At 47.9% G+C, this 15378-nt stretch overlaps 1 protein-coding gene across 4 annotated transcripts in view; it reads right to left on the bottom strand.

Annotated features, from left to right (window-relative positions):
- The window catches only part of rxraa (retinoid X receptor, alpha a), a 145974-nt gene that overhangs the window by 94272 nt on the left and 36324 nt on the right, over positions 1 to 15378 (bottom strand). For 2 of the 4 annotated variants that reach the window (XM_084141082.1, XM_084141083.1), the window contains exon 2: positions 9673 to 9873. In XM_084141082.1, coding sequence (XP_083997208.1) covers positions 9673 to 9873 — 201 coding nt within the window. The remainder of the gene's footprint in view (positions 1 to 9672; positions 9874 to 15378) is intronic. The other 2 variants (XM_084141084.1, XM_084141085.1) reach the window with 1 other exon arrangement.

The following is a 15378-nucleotide window of genomic DNA, read 5'->3' as shown; positions in this document are numbered from 1 at the left end:
ACCCTAGGACAACGGGAGGGTTAAGAGGATATGCAGAGAAGAATGGGAGAAACTACCCAAATACGGGTGTGCCAAGCTTGTAGCGTCATACCCAAGAAGACACGAGGCTGTAATCGCTGTCAAAGGTGCTTCAACAAAGTACTGAGTAAAGGGTCTGAATACTTATGTAAATGTTATATTTAATTTATTCTTGAAAAAAATCTAAAAACCTGTTTTTGGTTACTCATTATGGGATATTTTAGAATAAGGCTGTAAAGTAACAAAATGTGGAAAAAGTCAAGGGGTCTGAATACTTTACGAAGGCACTGTATCTCTACCTCTCACAGTCCCACTTTATACAACATTGCCCAAAACCCTTTTTTCCCTCTCAGCTTTTTTTGGGGGTCTCTGGAAAAGAAAAGAGCTCTGAATACTATGTTTCTCACGGTCTCTTTCCAGTAAGGGTTTGTTTTTGAGAACTCTAAACAATGTGAAACCACTGAAACCAGAGCGTGGCCACATCACTGTGCTGCCGGGACTTCAGGAGATCAAAGCTTGAGTCGACTCCCCAGATAGGCCAACCATCCTTCCCAGAATCCTCTGCTGCGTCTCCACTCAGCACCCCGCGTCCTCCACAGCGGCTTGGCATTGTGGCCATGGCTGGGAGGCCGAGGGACAGGATTGGAGGACAATCACACCGATGTGGGGACAGGCTAGGATGGGTGTGTGTGCTGGATGTGGTGATGGGAGATTTACAGCAACACATTCCATAATTAGATCCATGATTATGACTCGGGCTATAAAGGACAGACACCAGCTAGGCTGCACATACTGCTGCTACTCTCTGTGACTAAGAACCACAATGCTGCTTTCACAGTTACCTCAGCCTCTCTCTCTCTCTCTCTAAGAACACATTGCTACTCTGCTCTGAGCAGCTAGGCCAGGAAACACCACTGAACTTGCAAAATATCAAAACACTTAAAAGACAAGAAAAGACAATCTGACTGTCTCACACATTCCCGTCACGTCACTAGTCAGCAATGTTCCGTCTAGGCACTGAGCAAATTTGAGGTCTGCTGAGCGCAAACTTAAACGTTGTGAAAATTCGGTGCAACTTCCAGCGCATGTTTACTGTGAACACTGAGGCTGTACCCACTTTAAGTTACAGTTTTAACTTACTGTGGCTATTTGATCATAATGTAGGCCTACCAGAGTGGCCTACCATTAAACATAATGGAGAAAATGCATCCCATAACATTTTAACATGGAAATAGCTGTTCTATCATTCAGCCTACAGTAGCAGCTAATGTGTGGTGTTCAATATAGGCCTACATTCCATGAGACTTTTGAAAAAAACATGCAGGGCTTGACATTAACCCGTTTATCCACTTGTCCTTCAGACAAGGAGGTGACTGAAAATGCTTTGTTTGATTATTACTACAGAGAAACAAATTATGCTACTTCACTTATACAAGCCTGTCTCAAAATACAACACTGCCCATTTAAGACAAAAAAAGCTCTTTACCTGACTCGCTTTTCATAATGTCTAGAAATGTACACTTTTTGTGCTCTTGTAGGAAGCAATCACTCCCCTATTGCTGACTACAAATGATCTATAACTGGGCTAATTACTCATTAATTAGCAAAGGATATGAATAAAATGTACAGAAGTGGCTACATTCAGCTCTCGCTTTGATCTCAAAACAAGCGCATCTACTCACGACCGCTCATGCTGTAAACACAGTCCAGTTCAAAGTAAACTGCACAGATCCATATACGGCAATAGTCTATTTGCATATAGGCCTACTGCAGCTCTGATTGGTTATGCCGCACCAGTCTGAGTCGTGTGTGTCAATGCAATAGAATCCTACTCTGATGCGTTCTACCTACAACAAAATCTCTTGCATAGTTTTGCATACTAAGTCTTGCATAGTTTGTTTTGTTTCGGTATGTTGCATTGACAGTGGCTAATAATGCGTTTATTCAATCTCGTGATTCTCTCCGTGTGATATTTATTCTGCTGGGGGAGCTGCGCGGGAGTCTCGGGGCTACTGCGTTCCCACGCACGCGCGCAGTTTAGAGTGAACATTGCTAAATCAACCTGGGCACAGATAACTATTTAATGTGCTTTGTCATGGCTTGAAATAATGAACAAGTTCATGTAAAAACATTGACCTTTGACACAGTTCTATACAGTAACAGTAACCACTTATACAGTTGGTGTGCTAGAAAAGTATCCGGATTATTCTAATTGCACAGGAAATGTGCCCACCATCACTGAGGGTTGTGACAGTCAGAAATGTACCCATCAATCACACCAGCCCAACAACACACAACCATGGGGGAGAAAAAAGAGAGAGCGTAAAAACTGTCTCCACCTCACAGTTCTTGCTGAGACGTGTCCATGAAAAAGTATGTGTGGGTGAGAGAGAGAGAGAGACGGAGAGGGTAGTGGGTTCTGGTTTTGCCCGTTTACAGTCCCTTTTGTCAATATTGTTCTAATGTCAGACCCTTTGAATACACACTGCCCCCTTCATTCACATGTTCTGTATTGACAGATGCAGTTGTAAGCATAAGGTGGTCTAGGTCAGGGGTTCCAAAACGTTTTCACTCAGGCCCCCCTTTCAGCACTTTCAAGCACTATTCACACCCCTCTTGTAGGCGGAGAGAAAATGTTGCATGTTGAATGTCACGATCGTCGGATATAGAGGACCAAGGCGCAGCGTGGAAGGTGAACATACTTATTTATTAAATGATACACGAACAAAACAACAAATCGATACGTGACGTCCACAGGTGCAAAACACAAACCAACACGGAACAAGATCCCACAAACACTGTGGGAAAACCACCTGACTAAATATGGTTCCCAATCAGAGACAACCAGCAACAGCTGATACTCGTTGCCTCTGATTGAGAACCACTCTGGCCAACATAGATATCCAAAAACTAGACTAGACACAACGAGCACAAAACATAAACTCTACACACCCTGGCTCAACTTAAAAGAGTCCCTAGAGCCAGGGCGTGACATTGAAAGCCTACTTCCTGCAATTCTATACATTTTGCCATGTGATGGAGACTTTTGTTGTTGTTGCTATTTTAAAGCTAATTTCCTGCAATTCTAAACATTTTGCCATGTCTTTATGTGTGTTTATGTGAGTTTTGAGTGACTCAAACAACGTTAGCTGAAATGGGCTACTTGATCTGGACATTTCTGAAAAGTTATAAATAGCTCTCTAAGGTCTGCAAATACTGACATGACAAGAGGAAAACTACCGATGCACTACCCAATTTCGAAATTGCCCCTTGTGCATTCTACTATTAGACATTTCAGGAGTAAGTTGAAAGCCGGACTGAGTTCCTTAAAAAAAGTGTATATATATATATATATATATATATATATTTTTTTTTTGTGGGGCGTGACCCCGCGGCCCAGTGTGTCCCACAGTTTGGGAACAACTTGTACTAGGTCAATGACAACTGCACATTGATCTGGTACTGGTACACACTGCATATTGCTCCATTCTTGTGTTACTATTTTATTTACATTTTTAAACTCTGCATCATTGAGAAGGGCTTGTAAGCAAGCATTTCACGGTAAAGTCTACACCAGTTGTATTCGGCGTATGTGACAAATTGTCACGGTTTCGGCCGAGGCTGCTCCTCTTCCTTGTTCGGGCAGGCTTCGGCGGTCGTCGTCTCCGGAGTACTAGCTGCCACCGTTCTATGTTTCATGTTCGTTTGGTTTTGTCTGTTCATAACACCTGTCCCTTATTTGTGTCTTAATTGTTTCCCTATTTAGTTTCGTGTGTTTGGGTCAGGTGTTATGCGTGATTGTTTGTTGTCAGACTGCCTCTGTATGGTTTATTTCTCTCGTTGTGGCGTGTCCCGAGAGTTCGCACTGCGTGCGCTTTTCATGTGTATTTCGCACTGTGTTTTGTGCGTAATTGTTTTGCGCCACCCGGTTGGGTAGGCGACTATTTTGTTCACGTGTTGAACATTACTATAAAAGACGGTTGTAGTCATCCTGGTTCCTGCGCTTGATTCCTTCCACTCATCTACACACACCACTCTGACAGAATCACGCATCATCTCCATGGAATCAGCAGGAGCGACCGCGCCAACAGCCGAGATGGCTGAACGTCTTCGTGGTCAGGAGGACCGCATCAACCAGGTCTGTCATGCCCTGGAGGGGGTGATGAATACTCTGCACCGATGGGAGACCAGCGGGGTTCCCACACCCCCACGAACCGAACCAGCCCCATCGGTCAGCCCTCCTGTCTCATCTCCGGAACCCAGTGGGATTCGGCTCTCGCTCCCGAGGGCGTACGACGGCTCCACTGCCGGGTGTCAAGGTTTCCTGCTGCAGGTGGAGCTCTACCTCGCCACCGTACACCCGGCGCCCTCGGGACACGAGAGCGTCTCAGCCCTCATCTCCTGTCTCACCGGCAAGGCGTTGGAGTGGGCCAACGCTGAGTGGAGGAGAATGGACGCCGCTACCACGAACTATGCGGAGTTCTCCCGCCGCTTCCGTGCTGTGTTCGACCATCCACCAGAGGGGAAGGCGGCGGGGGAGCGTCTATTCTACCTCCGACAGGGGATGAGGAGCGCCCAGGACTTTGCCTTGGAGTTTCGGACCCTAGCGGCCGATGCAGGGTGGAATGAGCGGGCCCATATCGACCACTTCCGCTGCAGCCTCCGGGAGGACGTCCAGCGAGAGTTGGCGTGCAGGGACACCTCGTTGACTTTCGACCAGCTTGTCGACATGGCCATTCGGCTGGATACCCTGCTCGCCACCCGTGGACGTCCCGGGGGGGGGGGTTCGCCCATTCCACTCTCCAGCACCTCCGAGCCGAGTCCTATGGAGCTCGGTGGTGCTGGCGCTAGGGAACGGAGGAGGAGGAGCCCGAGGGGACCCGGCCCTTGCACTAACTGTGGCCGTGGAGGGCACACCGCGGCTAGGTGTTGGGGCGGGTCCTCCGGGGAGGGAGAAGGCAGGTCACGCATTGGGGGGTCCCCCCAGGTGAGTAGGCGCCCTGCTTACCCAGAGCTTTCTGTCGTGCACCTAACCTTGCCTGTTTGTTTCCCACAGGTTGCACCTCGTTCCCAGCATAAGGCGCTGGTAGATTCAGGCGCAGCTGGGAATTTTGTAGATCGCCAGTTCTGTATAGAGTTAGGGATTCCCCTCCTTCCAGTGGATAAGCCTTTTCCCGTCCATGCCCTAGATAGCTGTCCGTTAGGGTCTGGGTTGATTAGGGAGGTCACAGCACCCCTTCAGATGATGGCGCAGGAGGGTCATGAGGAGATAATTCAGCTCTATCTGATTGACTCTCCTGCGTATCCGGTGGTGCTGGGTCTTCCCTGGTTGATGACTCATGACCCTACTATTATGTGGCGAGAGAAAGCTCTTAAAGGGTGGTCTGCTCAATGTGAGGGGCGGTGTCTGGGTGTTTCCATAGGGGCGACCTCGGTGGAGAGTCCGAATCTAATGCCAGCACTGCAGATTCCCCCCGAGTATGAGGATTTGGCACTGGCGTTCAGTAAGACTAGGGCGGCGCAGCTGCCGCCTCATAGACGGGGGGATTGTGCGATAGATCTCCAGTCAGGAGCAGCTCTCCCGCGGAGCCATGTGTATCCCTTGTCTCAAGAGGAGAGAAAGGCTATGGAGACGTACATCTCTGAGTCTCTTAGACAGGGCTACATACGGGCCTCCACTTCACCCGCTTCCTCCAGTTTCTTTTTTGTGAAGAAAAAGGATGGAGGTCTGCGCCCGTGTATTGATTACCGCGGTCTCAATCAGATCACAGTGAAGTACAGCTATCCACTTCCTCTGATTGCGACTATGACGGAGTCACTGCACGGTGCGCAGTTCTTTACAAAATTGGATCTGAGGAGCGCTTATAACTTGGTGCGCATTAGAGAGGGCGATGAATGGAAGACAGCGTTTAGCACGACTTCCGGACACTATGAGTATCTAGTCATGCCATATGGGTTGATGAATGCTCCCTCAGTCTTCCAATCCTTCGTCGATGAGATTTTCCGGGACATGCAGGGACAGGGAGTAGTTGTGTACATCGACGACATTCTGGTGTATAGTCCTACCCGTGCTGAGCATGTAGCCCTGGTGCGCCGAGTATTGAGGCGGCTGTTGGAGCATGACCTATATGTCAAGGCAGAGAAATGTCTGTTTTTTCAGAAGTCGGTCTCCTTTCTGGGTTACCAGTTATCTGCGTCAGGGGTGAAGAGGGAGGTAGACCGGGTGTCAGCTGTGCGTAATTGGCAGACCCCAACCACTGTGAAGGAGGTGCAACGGTTCTTGGGTTTTGCGAATTATTACCGGAGGTTTATCCGGGGTTTTGGACAGGTGGCAGCTCCCATAACGTCTCTGTTAAAGGGGGGGCCGGTGCGCTTGCGGTGGTCAGCTGAGGCGGACAGGGCATTTGGGAGACTGAAGGACCTGTTTACCTCGGCGCCGGTGTTGGCGCATCCGGATCCCACTTTACCGTTCCAAGTAGAGGTGGACGCGTCAGACGCCGGGATAGGGGCCGTTCTTTCCCAGCGTTCTGGCACTCCACCTAAACTCCGTCCCTGTGCGTTTTACTCTAAGAAGCTCAGTCCGGCGGAGCGGAATTATGACGTAGGAGACAGGGAGCTGTTAGCCGTGGTACAGGCCCTAAAGGTGTGGCGGCATTGGCTCGAGGGGGCTCAACACCCTTTCCTCATTCTAACTGACCATCGTAACCTGGAGTACATCCGGGCAGCTAGGAGACTGAATCCTCGCCAGGCTCGCTGGACTATGTTTCTAGCCCGGTTTGTGTTTAAAATCACATACATCCCTGGGTCCCAGAACGGGAAGGCAGATGCTCTGTCTCGGCGGTATGACGCAGAGGAGAGGTCAGTTGAGTCCACGCCCATACTACCGGAGTCTTGTCTGGTTGCTCCGGTGGTGTGGGAGGTTGATGGTGAGATCGAGCGGGCGTTACGCACCGACCCGAGTCCTCCACAGTGTCCTGTGGGTCGGACGTACGTTCCGCTCGAGGTACGCGATCGCCTCATTTGTTGGGCTCATACGTCCCCCTCCTCTGGCCATCCGGGTATCGGCCGGACAGTGCACTGCCTTAGCACGAAGTACTGGTGGCCAACGTTAGCTAGTGATGTGAGGATTTATGTCTCCTCCTGTTCGGTGTGTGCCCAGTGTAAGGTGCCCAGACATTTGCCCAGGGGTAAGTTACAACCCCTGCCTATTCCACAACGACCCTGGTCCCACCTCTCGGTGGATTTTGTTACCGACCTTCCCCCCTCACAGGGGAATACTACCATCCTGGTCGTTGTGGATCGGTTCTCTAAGGCCTGTCGTCCCCTTCCCATGCCGGGTCTACCCACTGCCCTACAGACCGCAGAGGCTCTGTTCACCCATGTCTTCCGGCATTACGGGGTACCCGAGGATATAGTGTCTGACCGAGGCCCCCAGTTCACCTCTAGAGTGTGGAGAGCATTTATGGAACGGTTGGGGGTTTCGGTAAGCCTTACCTCGGGTTACCACCCGGAGAGTAATGGGCAGGTTGAACGTGTCAACCAGGATGTGGGTAGGTTTCTGAGGTCATACTGTCAGGGCCGGCCGGAGGAGTGGGCGAGATATGTGCCCTGGGCCGAGATGGCACAGAACTCTCTTCGCCACTCCTCCACCCAACTAACCCCTTTTCAGTGTGTATTAGGGTACCAGCCGGTTCTGGCACCATGGCATGAGAGCCAGATCGAGGCCCCCGCTGTGGATGAGTGGGTGCGGCGCTCGGAGGAGACGTGGGACGCTGCACACGTCCATCTGCAGCGTGCCATACGTCGACAGAAGACGAGCGCCGACCTACACCGCAGTGAGGGGCCAGTGTACGCACCTGGAGATCGAGTCTGGCTCTCAACCAGAAACCTGCCCCTCCGCCTGCCCTGCCGGAAGCTGGGTCGGCGGTTTGTGGGGCCCTTTAAAGTCCTGAGGAGATTGAACGAGGTGAGTTATAGGTTAGAACTACCTATTGATTACAAGAACATTAACCCCTCGTTCCATGTGTCTCTCCTCAGGCCGGTGGTAGCTGGTCCACTCCAGGACTTTGAGATTGAGGAGACTCCTCCGCCCCCGTTGGACATCGAGGGGGCTCCGGCGTACACCGTGAGGTCCATCCTGGATTCTAGACGCCGGATGGGGGGTCTTCAATATCTCGTGGAGTGGGAGGGGTACGGTCCGGAGGAGCGGTGCTGGGTGCCAAGGAGGGACATATTGGACCAGTCCCTACTGACCGAGTTCCATCGGGGTCATCCTGCGCGCCCTGCTCCGCGTCGTCCGGGTCGTCCCCGAGCTCCGGGTCGGCGCACGGCTGGAGCCGCGCGTCAAGGGGGGGGTACTGTCACGGTTTCGGCCGAGGCTGCTCCTCTTCCTTGTTCGGGCAGGCTTCGGCGGTCGTCGTCTCCGGAGTACTAGCTGCCACCGTTCTATGTTTCATGTTCGTTTGGTTTTGTCTGTTCATAACACCTGTCCCTTATTTGTGTCTTAATTGTTTCCCTATTTAGTTTCGTGTGTTTGGGTCAGGTGTTATGCGTGATTGTTTGTTGTCAGACTGCCTCTGTATGGTTTATTTCTCTCGTTGTGGCGTGTCCCGAGAGTTCGCACTGCGTGCGCTTTTCATGTGTATTTCGCACTGTGTTTTGTGCGTAATTGTTTTGCGCCACCCGGTTGGGTAGGCGACTATTTTGTTCACGTGTTGAACATTACTATAAAAGACGGTTGTAGTCATCCTGGTTCCTGCGCTTGATTCCTTCCACTCATCTACACACACCACTCTGACACAAATTAGATTTTCAAAACAACCTTTTAAAGTTGTGAAGCTAAAACAGGGCTTTGTCTGTGAAGTTCCATATAGAACAAATTCATACTAATGTACCATTCTCCTCTCCTGTAAATTCATACTAATGTACCACTCTCCTCTCCTGTAAATTCACCTTAATGTTCCACTCTCCTCTCCTGTAAATTCATGCAAGGTTTGGGTGTTCTCGTCTCGTCGCCTTTGTCCGAGGCATGTTCCCCTCACATGACATGGGTGTTAAGTTACAACAAGCCACTCAGTCACAAGTCCTCCCCTCCCAGCCAATGAAGCCACCAGCAGGGCAGGGCAGGCACACGTACAGCAACAACACAGCACAGTACAGTCCCCCATTCTCCACATACCAGCGGGTCAGGTTCAGAATGCACTGCTATGCTGACCTCACCTGACCCGGCTGCCCTTGCAGGGAAAACAGAGGTGATGAGAGCAGAGTACTGTCTCATAGCACCACCGTTAACATGTCCATCACCGGGCCTCCACGTGCAAAGAATAAATGAATCATCAGGCTGACTGACTGACTGGGTGAATGCTGCCTGGAAAGAAGATTTATGGCTCTGACAGCTCTACACCACAGGGTATGTGCTTGTAGATGTGGAACGGAACAAGCAACATCTTGCATTGTGGAAATACTACTTTGGCAAGGCATGTTCAGACATTAACATTTGCTACACTAAATGCTCCTACTAACAGGGATTTTATATGTTTATCTCATCAAATAAAACAATTTATACAGTAGATCAAATGTACTGTACAATACTGTACTGTAGAATATACTGTAACTGTATACTATTTCTATCCATTGGCAAATCTTAGCTCATACTTATTTCATACAGGTGTCTTCCCAGGTGCTGAGTCTGCCATGACGGGGAAGATGGCGAGGGGATGTGGAGATGACGTTGCGTGTTACCTGTAGATATCCGGCGCTGGTGGAGGTGACACATGCCGGTGAAACAGGAGCAGGCCTCCCCTGAGCGTCCTCGCTGGGGGGGCGGAGCCAGCGAGCACTGGGGCTTCAGGAACCCTGCAGAGAGAGGGAGAGGGAAGGAGGGAGGGAAGGAGGGAGGGGGAGAGAGTCTGTTAGAACAGCCAAACAGGATGACGATGACGATGACGATAAGAAACTGTGACATTAACAGAGAGAAAGTAGAGATGAGGGTTGCTGGTACTGTACATAGTGAAGGGTGCTGCCTGGATAGGCCTGTCGATACAGATTACAATTTGCCCTTATTGGTATCAGAGAGGGGATGAGGCAACATTTTAAGGATCTCTACTGTACCCGTCGTCTCTGAGCGACCTCCCTCCCACGAGCAAGCTACACATTCACCACCCCTGACCCAGCTAACCTCTCACATTTAGAGCACTGTGTCTCTGTCTCCCCTGAGAGTGACCCTATAACCCAGAAGATGAGGCTAGCTCAGAGCTCCATGTCAGCTCCATGACCATGCCCAGGGCCAGGTGACCAGGAGGGGCAACCACCCGCGGGAGGCTGGGTAGGAGGCTAGGTAGGGGTGGAGAGGCATGGGGCTGGGGTTAGGAACTCTGTGTGGGCAAAATGCCAAATGGCAGGGATGCCTGGAGGGCCTGGGGGGAGGGGGGCCCATCTTGCTGTCTGTCTCCGAGGTCACCAGGGTCAGACTCAATAGGGAAGTCATTATCTGGCACAATGGGGTGACTGAAAGTTCTGTACCCATGCTCGTCCGGCCACTAACATCTCATTCCACACCATCCTGTATATATCTACACATGACATGATGAGTTGCATAGAAAAAGAAGAGGTAGGCGAGACAGAAAACCCCATAGAGTATATTGACAACAGTGTCAAAACAACCAATATCATATGAAAGCCCTGTCACAGTCAATACATCAACCAGAGCTCAGTTGCTGACCTTTGAAATCCACTTTGACCCAATGAATGGCATCAGAAAATACATGTATTTCTGTGACTGACATGGCAGGAGGATTTAACAAGCCTTTATCGACTGTGAGATGTGAATCTCATTGGCATCATCAGATCTCCTAAAATCCTTACTTTATTCATTTCTTTATGAGGACCTTGAGATTTCCAGCAGACATCAAGAGCGCTGGACAGAGAAGCACGTGGAGCACCAAGCCCAGACCAGTATGAGCAAACAGAGACAAGCTGAGATCATCTTTAACAGTCTCAATTAAATAAAAGACTGCTCACTTAGAAGCACAAACATTATTGAAGAATAAACATGTTTGAAAGGAGAAGTTGATATGTCACCCTGTCTGTCTGATACTTCACTGTTGTCACATTCAAAAGGTATCTGCGAGAAGTATAACTACCTTTTTCGGTCACATTAAAATGAAGTTTGGGACACATAATGGGACCGTTTGAGACACATAATCTGTATAAATGTATCAATTTGAATGCTCAGGAAAAATTGTTCTGCAAGTAAACTAAGACGAGACCTAGATGGTCCAGGCCCAATTCACAAGTAAAACATGTGATTTGATGTAGGCCTGGTCCATCAAATCTACCCCACCACATTTTCCCCCTGTCTCCTCTGAGAGCACAGCAGCAGCAAAACCCTGGTTGAACAATGACACATGCCATAGGGCTCCGAGCCATGTCACTGAACATTACCGAGTTAGCATATGAGCTAAGGCTCCCAGTCAAGTTCGACTTTTCCAAAATCAGGGGTAAACCAAGTAGACAGGAGCCCAAAAAAAACGCTCCGCTAGCCATCCACTGGAATAATCTTCCCACGGGACACAGTAAAGCTACAGTATGTGATTCAAATGCTGGGAATGTTACCTAAAGCTGGAACTGTGGGAGACAGATGACCGGAGTGTGAAGAGAATCAAATAATAAGTGAGGTGGAAAATTGATCCTTGAAGTTTCATTGAACAAATTAGATGTTCCTCTGATAGAAACAGAACACAAATTAATTCAGTGTCATTTTCACTGTTAGGTCAAAAGTGGAGGTGACAAGACCCTACCTAATCAACTCTTGCATGTTAAACATTGACCTTATAAGTGACCCTGCACATTACTTTTATTGTTTTTGAGAAACAGCATAGAGCTGACATTAATATACCATTCCAGATGTTCAGGGAGTTTCACATCGACAAGATGTATTTATTTTTCTTGATGAATAAAAAAACATTTGGGGGTTGTTTTTCCTGCTATCCACCCTTCTGGATTGGTTTTAATAAAGGGCTTAATTTCTCCTCCTCTTGAAGCAGAAGAAGTGAATGATGAAAGTGTAGCAGTTGAAGAGAGGCATGTGCGTACAGGTCCTCCTGTCGTGAGGGCTAACGCTAGTGATCTGTCATTAAAGGCATCCATCACACTGCTACTCCTCTGTGTCTTCTTGGCTCATACACACCCTTGATCACAGGAAAGTTTCACTCTTTTATTTTATTTCCAACTGGAGCGAGGGATGATAACAGGAAGAGAAGGAGAGGGATCTCATTGGGTTTAATAACTGTGCGAGGATCAAATCTTTAGGGGACAAGCTCAAACATCCCCCACCAACAGTCAATCAGCATTATCATTACTGGTGGTCAGGGATAGGAGCTGTGTAAACACATTGGGGGTTTGCTCATTAAACATTGAGTGCTATAATGAAAAGACAGCCTTTACAACACGGTGCTAATGAAAGCAAGCCTTTAGATACGACTACACTAATGAAAAAGAGCCATAATGACAGAGCACTTAATGGGACAAAGGCTTAATGACAATGTGCTAATGAAACAAAGGTGTGGAGATTTGCATTCGTAATAAAGGGTAGGACGCAAATAAAACGTTTTGTTCTCGTAACAGTCTCATATACACGCCAAACACTAAGGAAACACTTGTAAACTGGAGGTTAGCAACGCATATCCATCTCTACATGTAATGCGCACTGGTTGCCTACTGGAGAAATACAGTAAAATCATGTAGGCTATTTATGAGACTTAAAGTGGCACTCCAGTCTCCTTTTCACCTCATTTACTTAACAAAAGGCATATCTCAATAGGTGGTCCAGGTAAGTAATTTCCTCTTTTGTTCTCTATTGCTCCTCTATTGTTCCTCAAGCAAGGAGGGAGGCCAATGACATCATTGAATGCCCTACTCCTTGAAGTTTGTTTACCCTTTAGTGTATTTACTTTACTGTATTGATGGCATATCGCTTATCAACAGTAAAAGTAAAAAAATCGCTGGTTGTGGAGGTGGCGGACTGCAGTCCTCGTTTAGTCCTCTTAAAGAGTGGCCACTGTCCTTGTTTGGTGTTACCAGGGCAATCAAGCCCAAGGTCAAAGTTCGTCGGGCCCTTCATGGATCAGGGACGTAATAAAAGCATCTTTCCCACACAGAGAGGAGCACATTCCTCTCCGGTGGAATTAAAGAGCCTCCTCCACTCCTCCCTTACGACGCCAGGACAGCGGAGTCACTCACCACCTTCCGGAGACATTTGAAACCCCACCTCTTTAAGGAATACCTGGGATAGGATAAAGTAATCCTTCTACCCCTCCCCTACCCCCCCCCCCCCCCCAATTTTTTTTAAATATATATATATATATATATACAAATAAAAAAATAATTTAAAAATTAAAAGATATAAAAAAATAACAAAAATAAATAAATAAAATAAAAACACATTGTAAAGTGGTTATCCCACTAGCTATAAGGTGAATGCACCAATTTGTAAGTCACTCTGGATAAGAGCGTCTGCTAAATGACGTAAATGTAAATGTAAATGTAAATATCCCTCCGTTCTTTCCCTTCCTGCACCAGAGAGACTTGTGCATTGGTGTGTGTGGGCGTTGAGTGTTTTACCCATGTGCCCATGAGAAAGGCTATCGTGTTGTCTTATTCTCATAAGCGCATTCGTATAAGTGTGGACTTTGAGTGTTTTACACTAGTAAAACACAAATGTAAAACGAATGTAAAACACTTCCAAAAAGGTCTTGAAAGAAGTCTGTTTTGTTTGCTACATTAGGAACTATAATTGAAAGACCCTATCCGTGACGACTTCAGTCCAGCACGGTGCAGTGTGGCACGCTGTGCTGTTCTGTGATTAGAGCGGAGCGGAGGTTCATCACTGTTACACTCCATGAACCTCAGATGTTTGCTTTCACTTTGAGGAATAATCGCAAGCAGCAGTCTCTCATTATGCAAAATGATTGCTCTGACAGTTACTCTGCTACACGGCGTGACACTCTCTACCTTTACTGGACCTTCATCAAAGCACATCAGCTATCAAAGCAGTGCACACATTGGGAAGAGGAGAAGAGCCCAGAGACACACAGACAGACTGACAGAGCCCAGAGACACACAGACAGACTGACAGAGCCCGTCAGCTCTCACTCTCCTGTCTCTGGATATCAAATGCTCATCACTACCCTGGACGCGGTTTCCCAAAAGTATCTTAAGGCTAAGTTCATTGTTAGAACTTTCGTAGGAGCATCGGTAAATCTGAGCTGTTTCCCAAAACCATTGTTATTAACGTTGCACTTGAAAACACTTGTAATCTAATGCCTGCCACAGACCACACTAGAACAGCTAAGTGCGTCGTTAAATGCTTTTTTGCTCTCTCACGTCACTTTATACACAGAAGATCTCTCTGCTAATCATAGAATCACATAGTTTATCCGACTCTCTGTGATCGCCGATAATCCTTCAGAACAAAGTTGACTACAAATACAAAGTTACCAATGTCTTTGCAGAGATGACTGCATTAAAATATAAATACAGTAGGCTATAGGCCTATTTCATGTTCAATAAATTGAGGCTACTGTCTGTAATTTGTCTCAACATATTTCATGATGTGTAGCCTACAATGTGCCCAATGATGTGCCAAATCAGTGATTTAGTGCATTTTTATTAGATAAGCGTTAGAATAAGCCGCCTCAATATTTGCAGCCGTAGGCGGTAATATTTCTCTAGGAGCTGATCTGTCGTCCGTATTGTAAAATAATGATAATGTTAAGTTAAGATTTGAATGGAGAAAGCTGCTGTGTTTCTTTCGATCCTATCAGTATCGACAAATGCTCAAACGATGCACTTAGTGACTTCTCTCTGCGTGGTGTTTTGGGAAACATGTTACATCTTCAGCCGCTGCAGGAAAGATGCATGGTTAAAACACGCGTAAGCCTTAGTTCCATCGCTATCGGGAAACCGGGCCCTGGTCCTTTCTAAGGAGAGCATCTCTCTCGCCTTCAGAAGCTGATCATCAGCATGGAAAGCATCCAACCTTTTCCCCACCACCATATCTGCTCCATCAGCAGTGTCACGGATTCTGCCATGACTGCTCTTCCTTCTGGTTCGGGCAGGCTGCGGCGTTCGTCGTCACCGGAATACTAGCTGCTGCCGATCTATGTTTTATGTTTCTATGTTCACCTGGTTGTTGTCTAGTGTTGCACACCTGTTTCCCATTATAGTATTCTGTCCTTCCCTATTTAACCTTTTCGCTCCCACTGTGTGTTGTGCGCGTTTGTTGCTTGTTACGAGTGTCGTTTGTGAGCGGGTTTGCTCCTCCCTGTGTTTGGAGGTTTTGCTTGTTTCTTTACTATTCAG

Source organism: Coregonus lavaretus, assembly GCF_964263955.1.
Source record: "Coregonus lavaretus genome assembly, chromosome: 24".
NCBI classification, from domain to species: Eukaryota; Metazoa; Chordata; class Actinopteri; order Salmoniformes; family Salmonidae; genus Coregonus; species Coregonus lavaretus.
The sequence above is the reverse complement of the archived record's forward strand: the minus strand, read 5'-3'. Positions and strand labels throughout refer to the sequence as shown.